General features: G+C 42.8%; 1 protein-coding gene across 1 annotated transcript in view; it reads left to right on the forward strand.

Annotated features, from left to right (window-relative positions):
• The window catches only part of ankrd50 (ankyrin repeat domain 50), a 40,479-nt gene extending 15,239 nt beyond the window's left edge, over positions 1-25,240 (forward strand). Inside the window, exons 3-4 of the mRNA XM_061787361.1 lie at positions 4,552-4,784; positions 20,313-25,240. Of these exons, the coding sequence (XP_061643345.1) occupies positions 4,552-4,784; positions 20,313-23,818 (3,739 nt within the window). The 3' untranslated portion in view covers positions 23,819-25,240. The remainder of the gene's footprint in view (positions 1-4,551; positions 4,785-20,312) is intronic.
• The last annotated feature ends 2,213 nt before the right edge of the window (positions 25,241-27,453 follow it).

Genomic DNA, 27,453 nt, shown 5'->3' on the forward strand with positions numbered 1-27,453 from the left:
AATTATATCTGGAAAATGTTTTATTGCGATTGTGAAAGTTTGTCTGCACCAAGCAGTGGCTCACAAAACAGGTTATTTGTTTTATATAATTTTGGAAGACAAAACGAAAACAATGAATTCAATTTGGGTGGCTTAAGCATTTTTTAAAAATGTGCGTTCATTTGTCTATTATTGATATTCGAGTGGTCCGGTCCACGTGATTTGTGCCTGGGTGGTAATGTCACAGGGTGGAAGAGCGAAGTTTGCAATGCAGTTGGTGGAAGATCGTGTGTGTACAGGATTCTAAGTTTGTTCGGCTGTGTGCTTTAATGGCAAGTGAGTAGCAACACACAGGTACACATGTATAAGTGCCCTGTTAAGAATAGCACCTACCTGTGTGTTATTAGTGTTTTATACATTGTTAAATAGCAAAAAGACGTGTAGCAGTCGCTAAGTTAGCAGCCTAATAAATCATAAAATAAAATGTCTCTCTCTCTCTCTCTCTCTCTGTAATGCCACGCATTGTTATATTGCGTTTTTGTGTATTTTGTAAAATTGTGACCTGTTAGCGGTGGTATTAAGGGGTGCATTGGCTCATTTAAGTCCCTACTCAAGGCCAATGTCCCAAATGCACCGCCCGCCACTGGTTGAATCAATTCACTGCGGAACACAATTTCTGTTGAGTTGGGTCTGGCAGCTGTTTTTACAAATTTTTGGGTGTGGAATCCAAAACTGTTCTCAGTTTTTCTCTATCACGTCAAGTTTTTGAACAAAGTGGAACAATGGAAATATATACCTAGAGTATGTAAATAAAACACTAAGATGGAATAGTTACAAGCTTTGAAAACTAAAAAAGCAGCTTCTTTACAAAAGAAGATTGACAACTACTGGTCTGGCATGCGTATTAGTGTTTCAATTGTTTTTGTGTCAAATTTAAATGATTTTGACGTCGTCGAGACACAATTTATCAAAGACTCAACAGACACGGTACCATAAACTGGCCTTGTAGTCAAGATCACATGAACAAAAAAAGACTGATGTGTTGAGTCAAGAGCAAAACCAGGTCAAGGCTTGTAGATGTCATTTGAAGAAATCTGGAAAAGGGTGAGGAAAGTAGTGTGATAAATGGAGTAAATTGAAAAATATGTTGTATGAGATCGATTTGATAACTTTAGTTATGCACTGCTGTTCTCGCAGTTTTTTTTTTTTTTTTTTTTTAAAGTCTCGACTTGTTTTGAGAATAAAGTCCCTAAAAGTAGTCTTAAGACAAAGAACCATCTCGAGTACAAGGGAGTCCTCGGTTTGTATCTGTGCCGGCATGCGACATTTCAAGGTTACGAGCTATGTTAGGTTGGTGATAAACTACGATGCAATAAGACAAATTCACGTTACGCCGTCGTAGTAACAGAAACCGGTCATAAACCAACGATCACGTGTACTACAACACTACCCTGATGACTACCTTGATAGTATAGGCTCAATGTACATTATATTTACCCCATCTGTTTTGTAGCTCCTGGTCAGGGTCATCCTTGTAAAATCATTTTAGCCAATGAGTCGGCGTATTGCTTGATGCTGTCTTAATCTTGTAACTATATCAGTCGTCCCACAACATTGTGCAAGAGCATGATGGCGAGTGCATCAAATTTCTTTCACACCATGTCTTCTGTATAGCACTTGGCGTAAACTCGGGCATATGTCGAGGACTGAAGCGAGAGACGCACACTCGGACGCGCTTGGTAAAGTGGCTTTTGTTGCGCTTAGTTTGCCCTAATATCCCACAGAGTTGTCTTTTTGTCTGCTGCTCTTGTCTTTTGACTCTTTGACAGCCCAAAAGTAGCTGAATTGCGCGAGAACAATGGCTCTTTGTCCGACCCACTTGCTGTCACTGTGAATTTGATTGTCTCGGTAGGCAACACAGACACGGCCATTCACGGCCAGTCATCCCCGTGCGTGGACATTCCTTTTGGCAACGCTCCCAGATGGCACTGCAGGTTCTCCGCAGGCTGCAGCCATCAGGAGAGATTAGCCGCGGAAGGCCGAGTAAGATGACAATGAAGCAAGGAAAATCGTCTTAAGGGTGTTAGGAGATTTGCAAACAACGTGCACCCAAGGGGTAGATGTGTCATTTAGCCTTCCTCGGACTGTTTCTAGATCAGGGTTTCCCAACCTTTATTGAGCTGAAATTCATATTTTTATGTCAGATAAATGTCACGACACACCACCAAATTAAAGGTAAAGGTATATACAGTGGAGCCTGAGATAAGAATGGAATTTGTTCCGTGACCACGCCTGTAACTCAAAACACTCAAATCTGAAATCATCTTTCCCCATTTAAAATGAATGGAAATGCCATTATTCTATTCCAGTCTCTGAACAAAAAACAAGGAAAATGTGTCAAATTTGTCATGTGTTCTTTATAAGAAAAATAGCACTTTATAATATTGTACTTTATTAAAACATACAGTAATGCCATATTTAAATAGAATGTAAAACAACTGAACTCTAGTTTGTCACATTTTTCGCTTTAATTCAGTTTACACAGTACTTCAGGTGTGAGCGACTTGTCCACCCGTGGACATTATATTACAGACATACGGATATGTAAATAGAGCCATCCCGGCTCATCAGTAAGCCACAGTAATATTTGTCGTTCGAGGATAAAGAATACAGTTGAAGGAAAAAGTAGGTGAATACTTTGTAATTTCTTAAATTTCTTCATAAATTAGTCCTCAAATGTCGTCTGATCATCTAAATCACAAGAGTAAACAAACTGTCTTCTTAATCCAATACTGGACAAACAATTATATGTTTTCATATTTTTACTGAAAATAATGTAAACATTCACAGGACAGGGAGGAAAAAGGAAGTGAACCCTTGGATTTAATAACTGGTTGACCCTCCTTTGGCAACAATAATCTCAACCAAACATTTCCTTTAGTTTCAGATCAGACATGTCCAACGATCATTATTCATTTTGGACCATTCCTCTTCCACAAAAATGTTGCGTGTGAAGAGCTCTCTTGAGGTGATGCCACAGCATTCACAATTCGGGTTGAGGTCAAGACTTTGACTGGGTCACTCGAGAACATGTATTTTCTTCTTCTGGAGGCATTTTAGACCATTGTCCTTTTGCAACAACCATCCTCTTTTGCACTTCAACTGTTGGGAAAATGGCTTCAAGTTCTTTTGCTAAATATTTTGATAAAGTTTAGGGCTGTACTGACGATTATTTTAATAGTAGATTAATCTGTCAATTATTTTGTCTTGATGAATCAGCGAAAACATTATTTTTTTTGTAGCTTTGCATCCCTTGATTAAAAAACAGGACATTATTTCAGATTTGTGCAGAAAATGCACAAACATAAACTAATTATGATTCAGTTACTGGTTTGGACCATAACGTCAGAAAATAGGCAACATTGTTGATCATTGTTTTTTAAAATAAAAGATGGATAATGGCTTTGGAGCAAGTTCTGTTCTCTTGTTTCACGATGAGGGTTCACAAGCAATTTTCTATCCCAAAGACAGGGTATGTCACCTTGGAAGGTGAACGATTTTATCTGTGCAATGTCTACTTGGGGGGGGAGGGGGGGGTGGGGGGACGAGATACCTCAAGAAGCTTTGCCTGCGCTCAAGTTTTCCTATCTATTAATTGATTTGTTAAACCCCATTTTTAAATGCAGAATGAACGTGGACTCTGATGAAAATGTCACTAACCTGAACTCATCAGATCCGTTATCACTGGCTGTTGAGCCAGAAGTAATTTAATGAATCTTGGGAAATGACATTTTGCCCGTCTTACGCCTGTGGCGCTCACACCGGAACAGAGGAGCTCAAACAAGACTCTGCAGGGCTCGAATGTGATTGTTGACTACTGCGGTTCATTTAGCGTTCATGTGCTACATTAGCAGTGGAACTTGCAGATTCCATGTCTGGCTAGCAGCTTGCCGTTGCTGGATCGGTTAATGTAGTGTTCAAACAGCCAACTTGTAATGTGACGTCTAATTCGGAATGTTGTACGTCATGTTTGCTTCAATGCGAGATGTAGCGGGTGGTAGTTTTAATTCACGCTCCACATTTACTGCCACTGGTGCAGCAAAATACAATATTACATACCTGTATCAATAATAGCATCTCAAGACATTAGCTCACAGGCCCGTACAAAAAGGCCCACTGAATTATAAGTGCATCTGCTGTGAGTGGAAATAATGTGCAGTGGACTTAATGGATGTGTACTTAACACCTACTCGCGAAGTTCTGTCCTTCACGTCAGTGCTGTGTCCTGCTCACACAAACATCTAAGTTGCTGCTCGAGTAACAGTAATCATAAAAAAAGGTTGGGATTTTCTAACTTTTCTGGTCCAGGAACTTCTTATAGGGAAATGTTATCAAGGAAATAATCATCATCACAATCCTCACGAAACATAACTGTAACTGCGATGTGCACCCCTAAATACCAGGGGAATTAGAGTGGTTCCTTGAGATACCAGTTAAATTCGTTTCGTGACAATGCTCTTAATTTAAAAAAACTAGTATCTCAAATCATCATTCCCCCCCTTCCTGTCTCAGATGCGTGCTCTTGCCTCTCCTGAGCGCCAAGCCTCCGCCACAAGCTCTCTTCCTGCTGGTGGACTCCGTGGATGAGGGCGGCCAGCTGGGCGAGGCGGAGCAGAGGTCGCCGCCGGGCTCCCCCAGGACCATCGCCGAGCTCCTCGCCAGCCATCACGAGTTCCTGCCGCCATGGCTTCTGCTCATCTGCTCTGCACGGAGACAGAACAAGGCCATTACTAAACTCTTCACAGGTAAAAAAATAACAACAACAAAAAACACATAACACGATAGTCTTGATATTTTCCGCCGGCAACCTCATATGCTGCCAAGATTGTTCAAATAGTATCTCAAGCTTCTTGACGTGCCCAAAAGCCATCGGGGTCGCCGGTGCGGCACTTGCCTGATGTCCTGTGAGACCAGATGTTATCTTGTCAGGCCAGCAGCCGCCATCCTATTATTCAACATGCAACTTGTCTTCCTAAAATCTTTGCAGCGCGCAGGTCGTTTTGTCCAATGAAACGGTATTAACAGGAGTTGCCAGCCAATCGCAGGGCACATATAAACAAACAACCATTCGTACTCACATTCACACCTACGGGCAATTTAGAGTTCTCAATTAACCTAGCATGCATGTTTTTGGGATGTGGGAGGAAACCGGAGTGCCCGGAGACAACCCACGCAGACACGGGGAAAACATGCAAACTCCAAACAGGCGGGGCCGGGGATTGAACCCTGGTTCTCAGAACTGTGAGGCAGACGCTCTAAACCAGTCGTTCACCGTGCCGCTTACACTAAATATTTGCATGAAAAACACTGTTTAGCCACAAATTATAAAACAAATGGTAAAAAGTAATTATGGCAGTAACTGATAGTGCCTTCTTGTGCCGTGTGATGACGTATTCTTATGCCGCTGCGAAAATTATCCACCGTTTGTGACCTCATATGGCAGTATCGTTGTAAATCGAGGCCCCCTGTACAGGTTTTGTCATTGCCATGCAGACCCCAAATAACCTACATTATCGGTCTGTATTCATGGTAATATAAGCAGTAGATAATATAAATTGATAATTTGATTGATTGATTGATACCAGGGGAATTACAGTGGTTCCTTGAGATACCAGTTCAATTAGTTTCGGGACCAAGGTCTTAATTTTAAAAAACTAGTATCTCAAATCATCGTTCCCCCCCTTCCTGTCTTAGTTTATGACAAATTTCTGTTTCTACAGCAGTGGACAGTAAACAATTGGTTGCAGCGGTTGCCCAGACATCTTCCCGGTGAGAGCGCAAGCAATATTTTGGTCTCCCAGGTACAGGAGTCGCCGCAACTGATCAGCCTCGGTAGTCTCGGCAACAAGCCCGCCAGTGAGCTAGGCCCATAAGTGTGTCCTTGTTGTAGATTGGATCAGTCTTGACTGACTGGCAGAGGTGGGTGTTGGGGTCTGCTTGGAAGACTTGGCAGGTGTCCACAAATTCAACAAGCGGACTGCGAAGCAAGCTGGTCGCATAATATTCACCAAGATGTGCCAAGGTGCGCGATTCAGCTGACATCCAAAACTTCCACGTACTGTCGGTGTCCATGCTAGATTAGATTATTGACGGCCATCACAGAGCAAAGCATCCTCACTCCCATTTTCCGACACCGACAGCACAAATGGTTTTGACGTTTTGGATTAGATTTTGTTTCTTTAACTTGCCGTTTTGAGCCGCGCTTTTCAGTGTGTTCAAAATTTTCAGGAAGATCCATTAGACATGGCAGCTACCGCAGAACTCGCCCCAGACTACAGAGTAGGACTCGGATCGCTGGCTGTCTGTTGCAGTTTTGCCTGGGTTTTCATCAGTTAAAAATGTGATAAACAGCTGTTGTGGTCCTCCTCCTCCATTCTCGACTGCCTACTTTCACTTTTCCTTTTTAATGGCTCTTTGATGGCGACGGGGCCTTCGTCAATCTCTGCTTGAAACTGCAGGGCAAATGGTTGTCAACATTCTCCTCAATGGGCTGCTTTTAAACAAGAACTTGCTCATCACGTGATTCCACCATTTTGAAAGGAGCGAAGGTCATAGATATTAATTTCCCCTTCTTTCTTTTACATTTTGGAATGTGAATGTGTGCTCCTGGATGTGTTGTAGCGCCTCATTTATTTCTTATTGAGTTTGTGCACTGGCACGTTTCCGCAAAGCCTACAATAGCCTTGGCTTTCCTCTTTTACGGATGCTTTTTGCAGCGCGTTTTGTTATGTCTGGATTCAGTCTTCCGCTTTGAGCTGAAGACAATAATAATAACTTTGCTTCTTGCAGACATGCACATAAACAAAATAGCGTAACCCATTTTCCGTGGCCTGCCTCTATTCAATTGAATTAGGAGTGCACGTTAGTCATTCATCACTGTGTCTAAAATAGGACACTTGAGTACAATTTGCAACAGAGTTCTGTTCAATGACACGAACGAAACCCAAGAGACGGTGACTCATGGCATGGCTCGTGTGGCTTCTTTACATGCCGTAAATTGCGAAAAACTCATAATTCCTAATAATTGGTGTGACAAGCTGAGATTCACCTCCTAATTTTTATCTTCTACTCAAAAGCTGTGCTGATCTCAAATCCAAAGCGATACAACGCCGCCATCTACTGGGATATGTTAGTCATTGCAGTGGTTTACAAAGCTGAATTTCACAGACAAGCTGGGCGACTGTCAGGCCTAACCGCTGAAAAATGTACTTGACGTACAGTATACTGTATATACGTCTGTGGCAGTAAATTTACCAGAAAATATTGGTTGAGAAGGCAGCAGACTTATTCTGGATTGGTGATAGTTTGGGGTTTTGTGGATAAGGTTTGCATAAAAGACTCTTAACCATGAGACCATGACCATAAGAATCCTTGTGAGGAGAAGAAGTGCACTTGTCTTTGGGAGTCTTACGCACATTATCAAGCATTAGTTTTTTTTTTCCTCCACTACCCTCAGGAGAGCACAACTCTAGATTCTTCTCCCTTTGCTCAAGTATTATTCCTTGTGTCCGTCTCACCCTTTGGAATGCGCTCTGTGAACTTTTCAACACCTCGGAGACCGGAGCAGGATGAAGGAGGCTTTTCTGAGGCCTGCAGCAGAATGCCTCGCTCGCATCCGCTCAGCTCGCAAACAAAGACGCTTCTGTTTGCGACAGGAGTGCGAATTTGGATCTCCTGGCACTCGCGTGTTATGATCACTCATTTATGATAAAATCCCAGTCTTCCCCCGTGTTGAACTTGGAATTTACAGACTGAAAAAACAGTATGTAACAAATCTACAGAGAACATGCTGCTTTTCCAGGGCCCCCCCCCCAACTCAGTGCAGTGCTACTGTACAGCCTCGATAGGGGCAGTGGAGTGGAAACACTTCAGGCGACAATTTTGGTCAGGAGTTGGTTAAAGTGCACAGCAATTTTACAAGGTCCCGGGGAGAGAAGGCCGAGCAAAGAAGAGGGCGGGATGGAAGTGGGGACATGCAACTCAAGCTTGCAAATGAAATAAGGTGTAAGATTTTAAAAAGTGGCAGTAAACACAGTCCAATTACTCGGCCTCCACCCAGCTGTTGGTATTTTCTTTCAGTCTCAAGGACTTTGAACATTCAAAGAACTCAAGTCAAGAACTTCAGGAAAATACCATTCTCCAATCTTTATCCGTGTCAATTTTCTACGTTTGACTACATACAAAGAGCACACGGGTATAATTTTTGAAAAAATGTATCAGATTTGCAGCAGCTATTAAAAAGAGAAGGACATGTAACCCTAGATTAAAATCTTTTCATCTTTTCATAGGTGGCTTTTAGTAACTGGAGAGATGGTTAGATTAAAAAATAAAATAAAATTTAAAAAAGGCAGCCACAGTGAGTGAGCAGAATGTACTAGAGCTATTCATTCAATCCCTCCCCTCCCCCATTTGTGACCAATTTGTTCCTTTGAAAATTCACTTCCTTGCAACGTAGCACCCTTCAGCACATTATCAGGGCTGTTTAGAGGATGGATGGATAGGATGGATAATAACGGTGTAGCTTTAAAGATGGCGCGTCATGGTTTCACAATGAAAGCCCATCTTTTATGAAATGAAGGACAGATTAATTTTTACTCATCTTTGTCATTTAAAAGCACCCCTAATGGAGCTCTGGTCTGTTTCCGTGGATCATTTGGTTAGGTCACAGTAACCATGGTACTCGAACTTGAACCCTTCTCTACAGAGTACATCACAAACTGTGACCATGTATGGTTTTGGTGGGAAAGTGACTCAGTCAGACTGGAAAATGGATGACTATGTATAATGGTGACATAATTGCAGGTAGCTGATGAACAGGAGAAACCTCTGACTATGTGCATGCACCCTGCTATTTGCCGGTGCCCTTCCGCCTGCTACTGTAGGTCATCCACATAATGTAACAAAACCCATAGACTGTTCAGATTAGTGAAATGCAAATATTTGATCACTGCAGTTATAATCATCATACAGAGATGGAGTGCTACTGGGGCTGCACAAGAGAACCCACCCCAAGCCCGTTTACATGAGGGCATTCCAGCTATTTCAGTGAGGTTTACTTCCCCAATCAGGACATGCATCATTTTCGTTGTTTCGCCAATTTGATCCTTCCACAAACTTTGAACTAGCCGCACATTCACACTCACATGAATTCCCCCAGCAATACCACACCCCCCCCGCCCCCTGCGGTAATGAATCATAGATTTAATTAACTGCGTTATTGGCTGGGAAATGCTACACAAAGCATGTGGCCCCTTTTAGAAGACTACTCATTTTGTGAGGCATGTTGGGGATGGGGGGGGGGGATCCTAAGATCACACAGTTTCGGGCTGTTTGACCCAAAACTAATCAGGTGATCTTCAACACATGGCAAGTTTTACAGCTATTGAATCATCCCTGGGGGGGGGGGGGGGGGGGGGGGCGTTATAAATTCCTATCTATTGTACAATAAAAGCTAAATGTGGCTACGGGCTGGGTCTCCTCTCAGAGGGAGCTTACTTAGCCCACCCTGGGAACGTGAATCACGGTCTTCACCTCGCCGTGCCCGCTGCTGTGAATGGCGCGTTCTTTTTGCCCAAGCTGCCAAGAGACCCAATTGATTTACTGCAGACATTCACAAAGGAGAAGAGTATGTTTAAAGCACCCCTCCATCTTTCAAGATGTCCTTTTGTCATCGTGGCCCACAGCAGAATCTTAACACAGTGCACTGTAAAAAGGTCAATGTAGTTTTTAACATCTCCGTGCATATACATTTTTTGTTTGAGATTTTTTATTTTTTTTGTCAGCCGCCTCATTTAGAGGTCATTGCAAGTGCTTCTGGCACGCTGACAACACAAATAGTTGTAAAGCAGCAAGTTGTTTTACTTCTTCTGGACTGCAGGAATGCTCCCCCAAGAGAGACAGAGATACCTATGAATAGGCCGAAAATTATGTGTTTAGATGATGGAGACGTACCAGTGCGAAAGACATAGTGTAACTAAATAAATCAAGAACTTCATCAAGGATTACAAGGATTTGGCGAATTAGAAAATAATCCACGATATGAATTTGAAACCAAAAGAAAATGATCTTGGAAAATTGCCTTGGAAGGCAATGACTTTCCTATCGCCTACCCTTTCTTATTCTTTCAAGCGGGGTGCACACATAACGGGTTTTACCATTTGAACCGATTTTTTTTTAAAGTGAGAGACCCTACACATCACGAGGAAAAGAATTGCCAAGTATGTTCTTTCTGCTCTTTGAGTGTGTTGTGTACTTGAGATGACCAACACAGCACACCGCAGACATAGCCATATCTCCACCTACAATCGTGATTCTCCTAACTCAAATCAGATGTCTGTCGTAGTATCGTAGATTGACCTGTGAGAGGCAGCATTGTGCCACAGGGCATCTAGATTGCCAGAAAATACAAGGGATGAAGAAAGAGTAGTAGTAGAAGAAGAAATAGAAGAGGCTAGGATAACTGTTATCTACATTGGCAACTCTTCTCCTTGTCATTTTAATTGTGGTGAACGACTTGGGAGACATGTTCTAAAAAACACTCAACACAACTAGTTGCTCTTCTGTATTTGTGTTCGTCAACAGCGCAAACTTTCCTAATTAGCTATCGCTCCATTTCACATCACAATCACAGAGTCTTCTGCGGCTCGGCTCAATTTGGCATTGAGTACACACACAAGGATTTGCTAACGTGGATATTGAACTGGTTTAACATTTATGATTGTTGGCCTTGGCTGTTTTCCAAGCCGGTCGGCATGGAAACATTTCTCTTAACACACCCCACACCACAGGATAATCGCTCAGGATCATATTTTAGGGACATCTGATCATCGGTACTTTGCTGAGGGAAAATGCTTAAATATGGCCCAATTGTGGGTATGTGTGTACCTTGCTTTACAGTTTACGGTGAAAATGTACGATTCCGAATTCGACCCAAGTTATGATATTACAAGGTTTTTTTGATGACGATATAATGAGTGCAGGAACATTTCGCACACATAATAATTCAGTCCCCAAAATGTCATCATAGCGATCAGCGGTATCCGACAAGCACATTTATGCTCAACATTCATGCATGAGATGTCATCTGTTGGGCTGCAAGTCGAGTACCACTTGAGATGATTTGAAGACCGTAATCCTGGCTGAATACTGTAATTTCACCAGCATGCAGTCTGACTGCTGGCTAAATTACAGGTCTATCTCCACCAATGCCACTGCAGTGACATGGCAGACGAATCTGTGTGATGCCCTTTGGTATGTGACATACCTCTTCCAAGTACTTCTATACAGAGCGTTTTTATGTTTCCGAGGCTCTGAAGCAGTTAGACAGAGGTAGACTTATCGGATTATGCTTTAATTAAAGGGTGTTATAATTAGGTCTTAATTAGACTTTAGTATGGATAAAAATAGAAGGAATTCCTGGCACATTCTGCCTGTTCTTGCTCCCCTTGCTTTTAAGTAAAGATCTTTTTCGCCTCATGACCTGCTTGACAGTTATAACTCTGCACTGATTTTGCCTTGCTGCTGATATTTTCTTGGTCTGGATAAATTGCCAGTGAAGCAACAAAAGGTTTCCAGATCTCTCTGGCGTTGGTTTGTCTGCATAGAATGATTAAAATGTGAATTGTGTATTTGTTGTGCCGGTGATTGGAAACGTGGAATGCTTTACACCGGGTCGGCGGGAAGTGTATTGATGAACATAAAACAAGGGGCGAGCGATAGGAAATCCGATCCTGTGGGGGCTTGAAACTCGCAGCGCTCACAGCTTTTTCACACCTCGAGTAGGAGAGTTGTGTGTTGCAAATACTGATAATGCTACATCGACATTTTAGGTCACATTCCTATTGGTCGGTTAGCAATGACCTGCATGTATTTATAGCTGGGTTTTGTCTCTATGACTTGGAGACTAGTTGGTGACTTGATGGCGACTCGAGTCTGCTGGTTGCAGAGACCTCTCCGTGATGTCTCCTGAAGACTAGCAAGGTCACCAGGGAGTTGCGGTGAAATAGAACATGTTCAACTGGGGAGTCCTTTATATACTGATTACAGAGAAAAAGCTTAACGTAGCTTAATGTCACAAATCTGCGCTCAAACGTCACCGAAATTTATGTGGACAGCTCTGCATACTGTATGCCCACTTCAACCACTGAAAACATCAGAACGATCGCCCAAATATTTGCGATTTTATGGACAAAGTATTTTCCTCTCCATACGCTCACTCGAGAAAAAGCGTTACATTGTTTAATGTCACAAAACTGCAAATCAATGGTCACCAAAATTTTGTGTGTTTTTTTTTTTTTTTTTACAAATATTTACTGTAATTATGACTTACTGTGTTAGCATAAAATAGGAATAGACTACTGCGTGTTCTGACTTTCGTACAGTACGTATTTAAGTTGTCGTGCTATACCCCCTTTTAGCCGCTTAGTATTTGTTTTCCTAGTTCACGATTACATCATGGAATATGTAAATGAGATAGCTGGCAGTGTGATGAATAATGTTTTGGTTCCTTATCTACTAGATTGGGGGAAGGGACTTTGGAGCATGCATAGATTATGGAAGAACAATCAAGTAAAAACCAGAGTTTTGGTCGAAAGGTTTCACGTACAGATGACAAGGCGGATCCATGTTCACAGCAAGCCTTAAACACAGCTGAAAAAAAAGTCGACTTCGAGACCTATTTCTGAAACAAGTACTGTTGTTGTATTGACTAATGAGTGCCCAACACCGTTTTAAATTTTTATTCAGTAACGGTCCAGGGTAAACAAGCCTTTAGTTTGTGAGGTCCAATATGAGGGATAGGCATTTGACTACATTTTCTTGATTGATACTGGTTATTACCTTGTATTCTAATTATTATGTATTATTGATATGTAAATTGGTTGCTGGTATTCTGGGGGGGGGGGGGGGGGGGGGGGACTGTTTGTTCAAGTAAAATGTTTGTTTACTTTGGGCTACGACCAGTCGAGGATGTTCATTGCCTCTTGCTCAAAGTCAGCTACATTTATCAACCCGAGAGAACAAGCGGTATAAAAAAATGGATGGATGCATTATTCACATGCACTACCCTTCAAAGGTTTTGGGGTCACTTCGAAAGGCCCTTGTTTTTTTTTAAAGAAAAGCAATTTTTTTTCAATGAATAGAACATTAAATCAGAAATACAGTCAATCTAGTAATAGATTCTTAATGTGTACTTTTCTTTCAAAAAATAAGATGTTTCTGAGTGAAAATGTGCCAAAGTTGATGTTTCCACGTAGCATGTTGCTCAACTATCCATAGCTGATCCCATGTGGTTGTTTTTTTGTTATCTCAAACTAGATGAGACTGAATCAACAGCGCAAAACAAAATGAGTAGGGCACTCCATTTCATCAGCCATCAATCAACTCTTAATGATCGATTATGCCCATCGCTACAGATTACAAGCCATAATCACGCAACATCTATCCTAACAATGAGAGATTTGTTTTGGCACGATTCCAGTGTACGGTTACGGTGTTTAAATGGAAATGTAAAAAAATTGCAATACATCCATCATGTTGCAGCAGTCTCATTAATTGTTTAAGCTGAACAGACAGTTAAAAAAAAAACATCTTTCATGTGGAGCAAGGCTGCGTGGCCTCGCTGGTTATTTGAGTACTTGTCAACTTGCTCAGCTGTGGTGTTGAAAGAAGCAGCGTGAGATATGGTGATAACTTTGCAATACGTTGGCGTGACCAGGTGCAACCGCCTTATAGTGTCCTGTTGCATCGTAATGAGCTTCTGTCACTCAAAAGTCGCAGGTACTTTGTGTACCCCCACTGCCCTCCTCCGCCCCCTCAGACCTGTTCAGTTAAACCACAACAGGTTTGACTGGAAAGCGACTTGCAATTTAGCGGAACGCATGTTTGAGCATGATCGTCGTCCCCAGTGCAACATAATTAATTACCAGTAGGTGAAACGATTGTGATGCAGTGCCGTAAAAAGAACTAGTTTCTACGATCATCTCTCCAAAGAGAGATCAACAGAGAGCTTGGCAAACAAAACAATATCTCTCTCAGATGAAATAACCACACTTGTCTGTAGTCCCTTCTGGACTCTGGTCCTCATACTTGTGTCGAGGAGATTGGCGTGCAAGTGCTCGCTGGAGCGGCGATCAGCGCAGCTGTCGAGCAGACCCTGTCGCGAACGGCTTTGCCGGAGCGTCTGAGGGCAGCCGGGCTTAGGTTTCTGTTTTCTTTGCTGATCCGCTGACCTAAGACGCTGTCCCGCAAAAAGGAACGTGGACGATTCGAGACACTGCATCTCTACTTTAAACACTGACCCATGAGCTCACGCCATCAGTTTCCCCGACGCACACATGCCCTCTGCCTGGTTTGTAAATATAAAAAAATAATCTCCAAGGCAAACAGTCGCTCTTTTGTACTTGGAGCTGTGTCTCCTGTGGCTGGTATCCAGTTCTGTAACAAGTAGCAGCTGGCTGAGAGGCCTTTTTTTTTAAATTTTTTTTTTTTACTCTGGCGCTGCATCTCTCACACTGATGAATGTGGCACTTGTTGTTTGTTTCGCCGCCACTATTGTTCGGACCTAAAAGCGACCACACAGATACTACAGTCGAGGCTTTGTTGACTGAACAAGATTAAGTTTTTGGAAGGCTCCTATAGCCAAGCTACGTGTTGCATTCCTGTGTCCTGTTTAACTGTGATTCTGTCAAAAATGCTGTCTGGACTAGGGATAGCTAGTACTGAGCCCTGGTATTAAATCTGCCCTGGGCGAAATAATTAAAGAGAGAGTTGACAAGCTCCACCCTTAACGGTTCTGTTAACGGTCTTGGAGAAATGACATTTATTTTTTATTTATTTAGACTATATGAACGTTATTTTGCACCTTTGATATCCCCAATCTAATTTCTAACTTGCAATAAAATTAAGATATTCTCCATCTCGCCCCACACCAGAGCCATGCACAAGAGGCACGGCTAGCTTCGGCTCATGCGCAAGATGAACAGTTCCAGGAGTTGTACGCCACTGTTTTCTTATGAACTGTTTATATAATGTTGAACATTATAATAGTGATTGTTTTCAAGAAAGTTATTTTTCTGTAAATCATTTTTTATTAATTTATTTTACATTAATGTCGTTGCAGTTGCAACACAAGTTAAAAAAAAAAAAAAAAGCCTGTGATAATTCAGATATTAAAAAAAATAAATCTACATTTAAAATGTATATAAACAGTTAAAGTACCGTACCTTACGATACCCATCCCTAGTCTGGACTGGCATAATCTAATGCAGGGTTACCCGAATTTGAGGTTGGGGCCCTAAATTGGTTATGGGTCACTGTTTGTTTAAGTAAGGTGTTAGCTAATTTACTGACCATCAATCCACATTTTTTCGGCATGTTCTTAAAAATGATTTTATGCATATTCAGGGTATACAGGGGGTTCTCTGTTTTCCCAGGTCCTGACATACAAGGTTTCTATCGGTGTGCAATGAACTAGTTTACCACCGTACTTACTGTTCTGCATTTAATTGTTTATCTATGGTCTACGCCTGTTTTTCTTACAAATACAGTATACTGCATACTGTATTGTAACTATGACTTAACCACTGCTTTTGCATACATTCGTGATAAACTATAGCACGGTTGGAAATTTGAGTTATGTGGCTGCTGTAAGAATGGAACTACATCGTAAACCGTGGTAAACAGGATCCACGAAAATCCTTAAGTTAAGCATTTTTTAATACCTTCTCAATATTTTCTAAAACCAACAACATTGTTTTGCAACTTAACTGACAACTTTGTGCACTGATTTTGAGAGTTACTGTATAAAATGACATTCTTGGCGACTATAACCAAATTTAGAGGTCTTGGATTTTTGTTTGTTTGTTTTGCAGATTGAAACTGTGTCATGCATGATGTCTCGTAAAAAAAATACCACTTAATACATTTTGTTGGCCTTCATTTTTTTCAATGGCCATAACTACCTTTCAATACTTTTTCGTGATATCAAGGGTAAAACACATTTCTAATTTAGGTATTGAGCTGACAAAGTTTGCGAAACCTGATATTGTAGATTACAATAGGAATAAAATCTTCACTGAAGAAAACCATGTATACTGTAGTGACAGACATCTTTCCCTGTTATACGGTGTAAAATTGCTCGAGGTAAATGCAATTTTTCTCTGTTCTGTTTGAAAGACACAGTATAGGGCAGTGGCTTGACTTCACGGCTTCACTCCCGCATTCTCCACCCCTGGTGGTTTCAAGTGACTATCCTTACAATTGTTGTGTCAGTAACCACGGAATGTTTTGTCTGCGGCAGAGAGGCAATTTTATTTTGTTTCGCTGAGGAGATATCACAGCTTGAAGCATTCCTCCATAGTAGACCGTGTGCTCACACGGATCCCTCGGTGAATAAAACCAATTAAATTCCACTTCAAGGCAAAACATTACTTTTTCATCCGAGCCATTTAATGGCCTCTTCCCCTCTGCTTAGCTCATGGCTTACCCAGCTGCTGCAAACCCAGAGTGTCCGTAGAAGGCTATGGTCCAGAGAGTCGGTGACATCAGAATCTCACAGTCAGACTAAATACCCCATCGAGTCTGGCCCAAAAGAACCTTAAAATTCTGAGATGATAAAACAAGGGAATATATTTGATATTCTTAAGTGTTTCTGATAAAAGTTGTAAGGACTAATGTCGAGTAAACAAATCTCCCAAGTGTGCAGTCACAGCAACACAATCTGCAACTGTTTTTCGGTAGTCACGCATATTTCCAAAATTCTGCTAATGTGATTCTTTTGATTTTTGAAGTTGGAACCGGAGCAAAAAGTCATGCGGCCAAAGAAAAGAAAGGGAGGGGGCGGTCGGAGGAAACGGCACATGGTTCATTGCAACAATTAACTGAAAGTGGGTTAGGGTCATTGGGTTTTTGTTGTCATGAACACTTACTATCAGTGTATAGCTTATAAATTTAAGCTAACTTTATAGCTGTAACAATGGAATGTGTCAGTTACGTTCTTCCATACACGCATAACACAAGAACTCAAGTATTTTTTTTTTTTATTCTATGGAGGTCTCAAGGACGAAACAACTCAAATATTAGCGGGGAGTGCACATCCCTTGTCTTGGATCCTTGTCCTAAATTTCACTACATGCTTGGGAACTGCCGCCTTGCCCGTCTTGTTTGCTATCCAGCCTCCAGGTGTGGGTTGGCTGGCCTCGTGGGAGTAAAATTCCACAAGCCCGTTCGTATCCAAACAGTAGCCTCAGCTTTGGCAACAGTTTGAGTAACGATAGATCTCCCGTGAGGGGTGTATTACAAGTGAAAAGCAATCATAAATACAAATGATGAGCTATCTAAACATTCAGTCAGTGTATATATATATATATATATATATATATATATATATATATACATACATACATAAATACATACACATACATATATATGTATTCTGTCCCACAAACTATGATCCTGAAACACTATAATCATTTTAAACTTATCTTACATTCCTCTTAAAAAATGACTTACAGATGATTTGATTTTACAGAAATGCACTGGAAGTGCGCATGTATGTTGCCGTCATGCGACAAAGACTCTCCGTAACTTCTGCTAGACAACCCAGGCCTAAACTTAGCCTCTACCAGACATACAAAGTTCTAAGAACAGTCAAAATGCATCACTTCAACATACTTCCAAGACAACAATTTTCTTAGAAACAGATAAAGAGCACAAAAAAAACATGACTGTGTGAATTTGTGAATAGGTTATAGTTCAATGTATTAGATCAATGAATCTATTAAAAATCTGGATATTTGTACACGGGTGGGAAGACCTTTTCCACAGGGATACTTGATGTAAAAACCCGAATTGTCAGTTCTTCTGGTCCCAGCGGCCCTGAAAACTGTGGGAATTGTAAACAAAGGCACTCCAGAGTGCACTGATCACACCGGTCACAGATGGCTTTAACATACAAGAAAGTGCATCTTCAAGAAAACCATGGTAGAAAGTAATTATTCCTAAAGATGTTCATGAAGCCTCAACCCTCTCAGCAGAAAAAGACCTACGATAGAAGGACGCCATGCACAATCAGCGGGCGATAGGATTTTTCCCTCGCCCCCTCACTCGTACGTCAACTCCCCATAACCACAGCTTATGTTGTGCTCTTAACATTTGTGCCGATCGTGCTGCCAAATATGAGGCTATGTAGTCAAACATGTTTTCTTTCAGCAGGGGATACTTATTTCTTCACCCATCTGTTCTTACTTCATACCACTGTGTATCTGTTGGAGTGCTTTTTGTTGTGGCCAGACACATTTCTCACATTTTATGGGGGTCACTCCTCCACAAAAGTTGACATTTCAACTGTAACGTATGCACGCTTCGCTGTTAAAATAACCCTACACAGTGAGAGCATTCCGTAAGTTTACCCGGCCCAGATTTGTTTTCCCTTCACGACTTATTGCCCAAGTTCAAAGCTAACTGCTGCTTGATGGTCTCTTCTGCCAGCAGCCAGAGGGATGACACGCTCATTTCCTCCAAAAGGATGTGTTTTAGTCGGTTATCCCGTTCCTGAGGAAATTGAAGATTATCTCAACCTAATTATCTGAAAAGTACTGAATCAATGTCTAAATACAGGGTATGATTTTAAAGTTAGCCTTAAAATATCCTAACATCAGTCTATTGAGCTCACTGATTTATAAGCCGCACATATCCATCCATCCATTATTTTTTTGTAGCGCTTGTCCTCAGGGTGATCTGCAGCCTATCCCAGCTGACTTTAGGCAAAAGGCGGGGTAGACCCTGGACTGGTCTTCAGTCAATTGCCAGGCACATTTAGACGAATAACAATTCACACTCAGTTTACACCAATGGAGAATTTAGTTTCCATTTAACCTGCATGTTTTTGGGATGTGGAAGGAAATCTGAGTACTACGCAAGCACAGGAAAAACAAACAAACTCCACTCAGGAAGGACAAAGCTGAGAGTCAAACCCTGAACCTCAGAACTGTGAGGCAGACTTGGTAACCACTAGCTCACCGGCCACGCATTACACATACAAACACAAGAGAAAACGAAAACTGCCTTTTTCAGTGGCCAGGTCGATCACCTTCAGTGTGAAGGCTGCATTGCGTCACATTCTTAGTATGATGATGAGTCTGGGCGGCACGGTGACCGACTGGTTAGCACATCTGCCTCACAGTTCTGAGGACCGGGGTTCAAATCCCGGCCTCGCCTGTGTGGAGTTTGCATGTTCTCCCCGTGCCTGCGCGGGTTTGCTCCGGGTACTCCGGTTTCCTCCCACATCACAAAAACATGCGTGGCAGCTTGATTGAAGACTCTAAATTGTTTTGGTTTGGGTTGTGTTTAGTTTTGTTCCATGTTTTCCTGTGTTCCATGTTTGTCGTGTGCTCATTAGGTTGTGTCCACCTGTTCTCGTCTACTTTGTGTCGACCAATCAGCTCTCTCCAGCCACTCGTGTCTTGTCCAGGTGTTCCTCGTTGTGTCGTCAATTTGTTTGTATTTAGTTCCCTGGTTTCTTTCACTTCTTGTCGGTTCATTGTCGTTGTCACGTCTTTGCCATGTCATAGTCGTCAGTTGTCTTTATCATTGTGGTATGTCATTGTCAGTTGTCATTTTCCCTATCTATTCCACGTCTTACTCACAGGTCATAGTTTGTTTCCAGTTTTAGATATTCAAGTGTTTCTTTGTTACTTTGGTTTGATTATCTGTTGTGGGACTTCGTTCAGTTTTGCTTTATCCAATATCCTTGTTTTCCCTTTTTGAAGATTAAATATTATTTTGAGACTCCCACATTCCTGCCTTGCCTCCCTGCTTCCCTGCAATTGGGTCCACCATGTTCTTGCCTTGCGTTACTCGCCTTCGCCCTAACCACGTACGTGACATAAATTGCCTGTAGGTGTGAATGTGAGTGTGAATGGTTGTTTGTTTGTATGTGCCCTGCGATTGGCTAGCGACCAGTTCAGGGTGTACCCCGCCTCTCGCCCGAAGATAGCTGTGATTAGGCTATATGTACAGTTAACTCTTTAACATAGAGCTTACTACAAAAAATGCTGAACAGGAAACAATTTTAGTGAATTAAAGACATGCTAAGAATTGCAGAGAATGTGGTGCTCCTGGGATGCAGAAAATCTTCAAATAAGTCACACATTTGTTTAAACCGCAGGGGTTAAAGTTTTAGCTTTTTGTTAGAATTTTATGATAAAATACTGTAAATGTTTAATGACTACATATATTTGTCATTAATCTAAGTGTACTTTTTGTCTTCCAAACAGGATTCCGGAAAATCAGCCTGGACGATCTGCGCAAGGCCTACATCGTTAAGGACGTACAACAGTACATCCTCCACCGTCTGGACCAGGAGGAAGCCCTGAGGCAGCATCTCACCAAGGAGACGGCGGAGATGCTCAACCAGCTCCACATCAAGAGCAGTGGATGCTTCCTCTACCTGGAGCGAGTACTGGACGGCGTGGTGGAGAACTTCATCATGCTGCGCGAGATCCGTGACATCCCTGGCACACTCAACGGCCTCTACCTGTGGCTCTGCCAGAGACTGTTTGTCAGGAAACAGTTTGCCAAAGTCCAGCCCATCCTCAACGTCATCCTGGCCACGTGCAGGCCGCTCACGGTGAAGGAACTGTACCACGCAGTCTGGACCAAAAACACGACGCTAACAATGGAAGAGTTTCAGAAAAAGATGGACATCCTCTCCAAGTTGTTGATGGACGGTTTCGAGAGCACCAAAATCCTTTTCCATTACAGTTTTGCAGAGTGGCTGCTGGATGTGAAGCATTGCACACAAAAGTACCTCTGCAATGCTGCGGAGGGACACCGGATGTTGGCTATGAGTTACACGTGCCGGGCGAAGCAGCTCAAACCCCTCGAAGTGCAGGAATTCGCGCTTCACCTCGTGAATTCCAATCTGCAGATTGAACCGGTCAATTTGGCTCTTTGGATGGTCTGGAACGGTACCCCCACCAAAGATTCTCTTACCACCTCCATACCGAGGGAACAGGAGGTTTTGCAACTTCTGGTCAAAGCGGGCGCTCACGTGAACAACGAAGACGACCACGCCTCGTGTATCGTACAACAGGCCCTGGAGAGAGAGGACTCCATACGGACTTTACTAGACAATGGAGCCTCTGTGAACCAGTGCGACTCCAGCGCTAGAACTCTGCTCTCCAACGCAGCGTACAGCGGCAACCTTGATGTCGTCACTTTGCTCATCTCTAGAGGGGCGAACATGGAGCTGGAAGACAACCACGGACAAACGGCGCTCACCCTAGCTGCAAGGCAGGGCCACACCAAAGTGGTCAACTGCCTCATCGGCTGCGAGGCCAACATCAACCACACGGATCACGATGGCTGGACAGCGCTGCGCTCAGCCGGGTGGGGTGGACACTCAGAGGTGGTGTCCGCTCTGCTGTACGCTGGCGCCAAAGTGGACTGCGCCGATGCCGACGGCAGGACCGCCTTGAGGGCAGCCGCTTGGGGGGGCCATGAGGACATTGTGCTTAACCTCCTCCAGCATGGGGCCGAAGTCAACAAGGCCGACAATGAAGGAAGAACAGCCCTCATCGCCGCTGCATACATGGGACACCGGGAGATAGTGGAGCACCTCCTGGACCACGGGGCGGAAGTCAACCACGAGGACGTGGATGGTCGGACCGCCCTCTCGGTGGCGGCTCTCTGCGTCCCTGCCAGTAAAGGCCATGCCTCTGTGGTGAGTCTTCTCATCGACAGGGGGGCAGAGGTAGACCACTGCGACAAAGACTGTATGACTCCTCTCCTGGTGGCCGGCTACGAAGGACATGTGGACGTCGTTGATCTACTTTTGGAAGGCGGCGCCGACGTGGACCACACAGACAACAACGGGCGCACCCCTCTCCTCGCAGCTGCATCCATGGGTCATGCATCAGTTGTCAACACATTGCTATTTTGGGGCGCGGCCGTGGACAGCATTGACAGCGAGGGGAGGACCGTGCTGAGCATCGCGTCCGCTCAGGGCAATGTAGAGGTTGTCCGGACTCTGCTGGACAGAGGTCTGGATGAGAACCACCGGGACGACGCTGGTTGGACCCCGCTGCACATGGCGTCCTTCGAAGGCCACCGGCAAGTGTGTGAAGCCCTCATCGAGCAAGGTGCCCGATGCACAGAGGTTGACAACGACGGCAGGATACAGCTGATACTGGCTGCGCAAGAGGGGCACTACGACTGCGTCCAGATTCTTCTAGACAACAAGTCATGTATAGACCAGAGAGGCTATGACGGGAGGAACGCTCTCAGGGTGGCGGCGCTGGAAGGTCACCGGGACATTGTCGAGCTTCTGCTAAGCCACGGTGCCGACATCGATTACAAGGACGCAGACGGACGCCCGACGCTCTATATACTGGCACTGGAAAACCAGCTGGCAATGTCGGAGTACTTCCTAGAGAATGGCGCCAACGTGGAAGCGTGCGACACAGAGGGAAGAACGGCCCTCCACGTGTCCTGCTGGCAGGGTCACTTGGAGACGGTACGGCTGCTCATCAATTACCATGCCGACGTCAACGCTTGCGACAACGAGAAGCGCTCCGCCCTGCAATCAGCCTCCTGGCAAGGCCACACCAGAGTTGTAAAGTTTCTGATAGAAAACGGCACACGCGTCGACCACACGTGTAACCAGGGTGCGACGGCCTTAGGCATCGCCGCCCAGGAGGGTCACATCGACGTGGTCCAGATACTTCTTGAAAACGGTGCCGACCCAAACCACGCTGACCAGTTTGGACGCACAGCAATGAGAGTGGCGGCCAAAGGCGGCCACTCCACCATCATTAAACTCTTAGAAAAGTACGGAGCCACAACTCTAAACGGCAGCAATCCGTCCCCGGTGCACACAATGGATGACAAAATGACAGGTAAAATGCAGTCACTCACCATCAAGTCCAGCAGTTCTGGCAGCACCGGCGCGGGAGATCTGCAGTCAACAGGACGCGGCGGTCTCACCAACGGGCCCGTGCACGCATTCAGTTCGCCGTCAGATTCCCCCGACTCCACGGTAGATAGACAGAAATCATCACTGTCCAACAATTCACTTAAGAGCTCCAAGAACTCGTCCCTGAGGACCACGTCGTCCACGGCCACGGCGCAGACTGTACCCATAGACAGCTTCCCCGGCATGACCTTCACCGAACAAATCCAGCAGCACTCGCTGCCCCGTAGCCGCAGCAGACAATCCATCGTCTCGCCTTCCTCCACCACAAAATCCATTGGCCAGCAGCCACCGCCGTCGCCGTCCAGTGACTTTGACTGGTCGTTGCCAAAACCCGGCCTCAAGTCGACAAAGGGAACCAAGCTCGTAAATGGCATGGCAAACAGCAAAGGAGGGCCGGACAAGAAAAAATCCAAGAACGGCGGCTCGACGCAAGGCCAGGTCCTTGAGTATGAGATGACCCAATTAGACAAGCGCCTCTCCCTCAATAAATCGGTCGCCAAGGACCCCCATTGCAAGGTCGTATTCGGAAGCTCAGCACAGCAGGACCAGCTCTTCATCCACAAACAGAGCTGCGCCGAGAAGAAACGCAACGGCATCATGACCAACCCCAATTACCACCTACAGGGTCACCAGGTGTTCTTGGGTCGGGTGTCGGTTTCTCGCGCGGCCCAAAACCGAGGCCACCACCAGGACGTCCTAGAAAACTACCCCATCGGAGACACGGAGCTAAGCCTTAAACAAGCCCTCAGACTGCAGATTGAAGGATCGGACCCCGGCTTCAACTATAAAAAGGAGACCCCCTTATAGTTGTTTGTGTCAATGACAGACAGAAAGACGGCACATTTGCAATGACCAACTTTTAGGTTGCTGCTGGATCGGATCTAATCAGACTTGCATGAAGAATGTTCTCCATCTGGACTGTTTCCTCCCTGAGAAACACTCAAATCCTTCCTGAATGCCAACAGTCACAAACGTGCCAAAGCAACTGCATTTGGAAGATCTCAAAAAGTGGAAACCTTACTCGGGGCTGGGGGAGAGTGTTGATCGGTAGCTGCCTTGAGGCTTTCTGTGAACTGATACTCAATGTGCCTAAATTCTGTTACAGCCTTCTCCGTGCAAAACTATCATTATAATTTAATATGCTATTTAATGAAAAAAAAGAAGTGTATGCACTTTGGAAAGAGTCAAATGACAGACGTGCTTTTGTTTTATTTACTCTGTAAGCCCATCCTTATTTTATCCGCAGTCTGCGACTATTCTTTTTTTATTGTTTGTCGGCTGTGTAGCGTATGAACACCTGAATGTTGTATCTATAGGCCGCCTTTCTCCAAGTATTCCATTATGTTCCGTGTTAAAAGTAGTCCTGGCGATTTGTTAGCATTTGATATGAGACCATATTTATTTTGGGGAGAAAAGCCACCTTTTTTTGTGTGTTCTGCTCTACCATGGTGCTGTTGTGTTTGGACAAGTTGCCTGCAGCTATTTTTGGACTCCTGTTCTAAGTGTTCAATGACAAAAAGGATAACAAAGGTAAATTTTTGTCCCCATGGGATTTTTCTTTTTTCCTCTTCTCTTTAGTTGTGTGTTTATATATATTTTTTTGCGAGCGCATAAGAATATTGAAATATATCCACGGTGTATCGTCCGCATTGGTTTGGTGCTAAACTAAACGCAGTACTGTTGTGAGAGTGTAACGCTGTCAAGGGGTCAAATGCAAAAGACATGAAAACGGCTTAAAAGGAGGTTTAAGACTCTAACAAGCCAAAGTTGAAAAAAAAACAAAAAACAGCCAAAACAGGACCTAAAAAAATAAACATCTGTTTCTCATGAACGCTGCAGTTACAGGCTGTGTCATATTTTTGCATCATGTTATGCTATTTTTCGCCAAGGACTACAATCATGGTGACCTATCGCATGTACAAACACTTTGTAAAGGCCTGAAATCTGTCAGTCCGCTAGGAAAAAAAATGCAAAAAATGTTCAGTCTCATCAGTTCAACACCTCATTGGAATTTTGTCTGCCATCTTGGCATGATTGGGACTGTAAATATCGCAGTGTACATTCAACATTCATTTACTTCCAGTATCATATGAAGTGTAATTTTGTCCCCATGTACGTTAAAAAATGCTTAATAAACATATTTGCTTTACTGCTGGAAAAAAAACACTTGTTCTTTGTCTACCTGAAATGGGGGAAAAAAATAAAAAATAAATGTGTGGCAGCACTGCAGTTTGCTGGTTTGGGTATTTTGTCACACGATGCAGTCGACAGGACTTAAACATGTATTCATTGTGCTTGTGAGAGGAGCTAAAAGGAGGAGAGCAAGCAAGGATTCCCAGCTATGGACAATTTAGTCTTCAATGTTCTTAACATGCATGTTTTTAGAATGTGGGAGGAAGCCAAAGTACCAGGAGAAAAAAAAAAAAAATGAAATGATATTAAATTGTTTTGGAATCATAGTTTGTGCTAAATTTATATCTTAAACTCGTTAGACTAATAGCATAATTGCCCTAGCCATGTTTGAACATTTTCGTAAGAAATAAACTAAAAAATTCAACTGGCCACACTTGGTTCCACATGCAGCAAAGTTGCCAGAAATTCTGCTACACACACAGTGTTTTGACACAGTAATCACATTCACAACACATTACACTTTATTTCAGCTGAGCGATGTGTTGATCAAAAAGACACCTCTATGTTAGCGGCTAGCGAGCTAAGCTAAGACAGCGAGCAAGCTTCAAAGGGTTCAACGACACACACACGGGCATCCATAGTGATAATTTGTAACTCGCCACCTTCTCATTTGCCATCCACGAGACAGGCTGACGTCTTAAACTGCACTAAAAGTGCTTCGGAAATAACACACACTAATACTGTGGTGTCTCGGTCCAACCACTAAGAGCACTACGAAAAAGAGTGACTAGAAATGGGATGTAGAATAGGATACGAGGAAGAGAAGGAGGAGGTAACGTTGTGCTAACTGAAAAATAAAAAAGGAATTACAAGCGTGTTTCTTTGAAATACAACACATACAGACCTCCACATAAAGTCTGACTTGAATAAATCCAGTGCATTCTTTTCTCATATCGATACAATTGATTCATTAGCTTTGAAAACAATTTAAATCGATAATATTTTCATCCAGAAGGCTAACTTGTCAAGCACAGATCGATCCAGTCGGATGTTAGGAATATAAATCGGTACACTGATATAATGAATGAATCGTTACACCCATCATTAAAACACATTCACTGCCATTGACGGCTTTAGAAGTTAAATATCCATGTTAACTGGGAAGGCTGGCACTGAATGAGTTTTAAGTTTTTTATCTCAATAAATGGTTGAAATCCTATTAATAACACATTTTGATGCATTTATTTCTAATGCGCGTGGTCCAAAGGCATGGAGGTGTTCCTCTGAGGAGCTAATGTGTTCTTCAGGTTGCACAATTTTCTCCCTAATGTTCCACTTGCTGATTAGAGGGTAAGGTGAATCAGCCCCCCGCCATGCTGTCTCACAGTTGTGTGTAGGCGCGCACGCACACACACACACACACACTAATGTGTCATGCGGCACTTTTTGTTCCACGTCGGCCACCCGCTAAGACTGGATTAAGCTCCAATGCTGCAGAACTGTTTGCTGCAAGGTACTTACCAAGAGAGGTGGCAAAAAAAAATAAAATTTTTAAATTACACTTTACATAAGTAGAAGTGCAGACACTTATGAACACATTGTAAGAAAAAAATAAAATAAAAAGACTTAAATAAAAAGAACTGATTCAACTCATGGAAAAAAGTACAGCATGTGGAATGTACTTACAATAAAAAAGTAAAGTGTAAAAAAATGAATTTTATCTGTCAGTGAAATAATACAACACCCGTTTTGATAACTTGAGACATCTGCTGTGCTTCTACATTGTTTCACAAACTAATACATTGATGCCATTCAACAAGACAACGATGCCAAAATGAAACTTAACATAATTTATTATGTTTACTCAATTAGTTTGATATATTTAAGGTAAGTTCCCACAATTCAATATAATGAATGTAATTTCAGTCAGTTAAGTTTAATAATGTGATTTTAGTCATGAAATTTCAATATAATTTATGTAATTTAAGTCCATTAGTTTTAATACAGCATTAGTCAGTTATTTTAAGATAATTAATGGAATTGTATTTCATAACTTTAATATAATTGTTGTATGTTTAATCAATTAAATTTAGTATAGTTTTAGTAGAGGAATTTAAATATATTGTAATTTTAGTCAATTAATTTTGAAGTAATGTCATTTTAGTCAATAATATTACTGTAATTAATGAATGTTAATTTGTTTTGTTTTCTTGTTGCTTTTACTTAAAATCAAACATGAAACCATTTATAGCTTCAAAGAATAAATACAAAATTAATTTGAAAACTAATCTTAATGTCCATTCATGATC

Source organism: Phyllopteryx taeniolatus, chromosome 10 (assembly GCF_024500385.1).
Source record: "Phyllopteryx taeniolatus isolate TA_2022b chromosome 10, UOR_Ptae_1.2, whole genome shotgun sequence".
In the NCBI taxonomy this organism is placed as follows: Eukaryota; Metazoa; Chordata; class Actinopteri; order Syngnathiformes; family Syngnathidae; genus Phyllopteryx; species Phyllopteryx taeniolatus.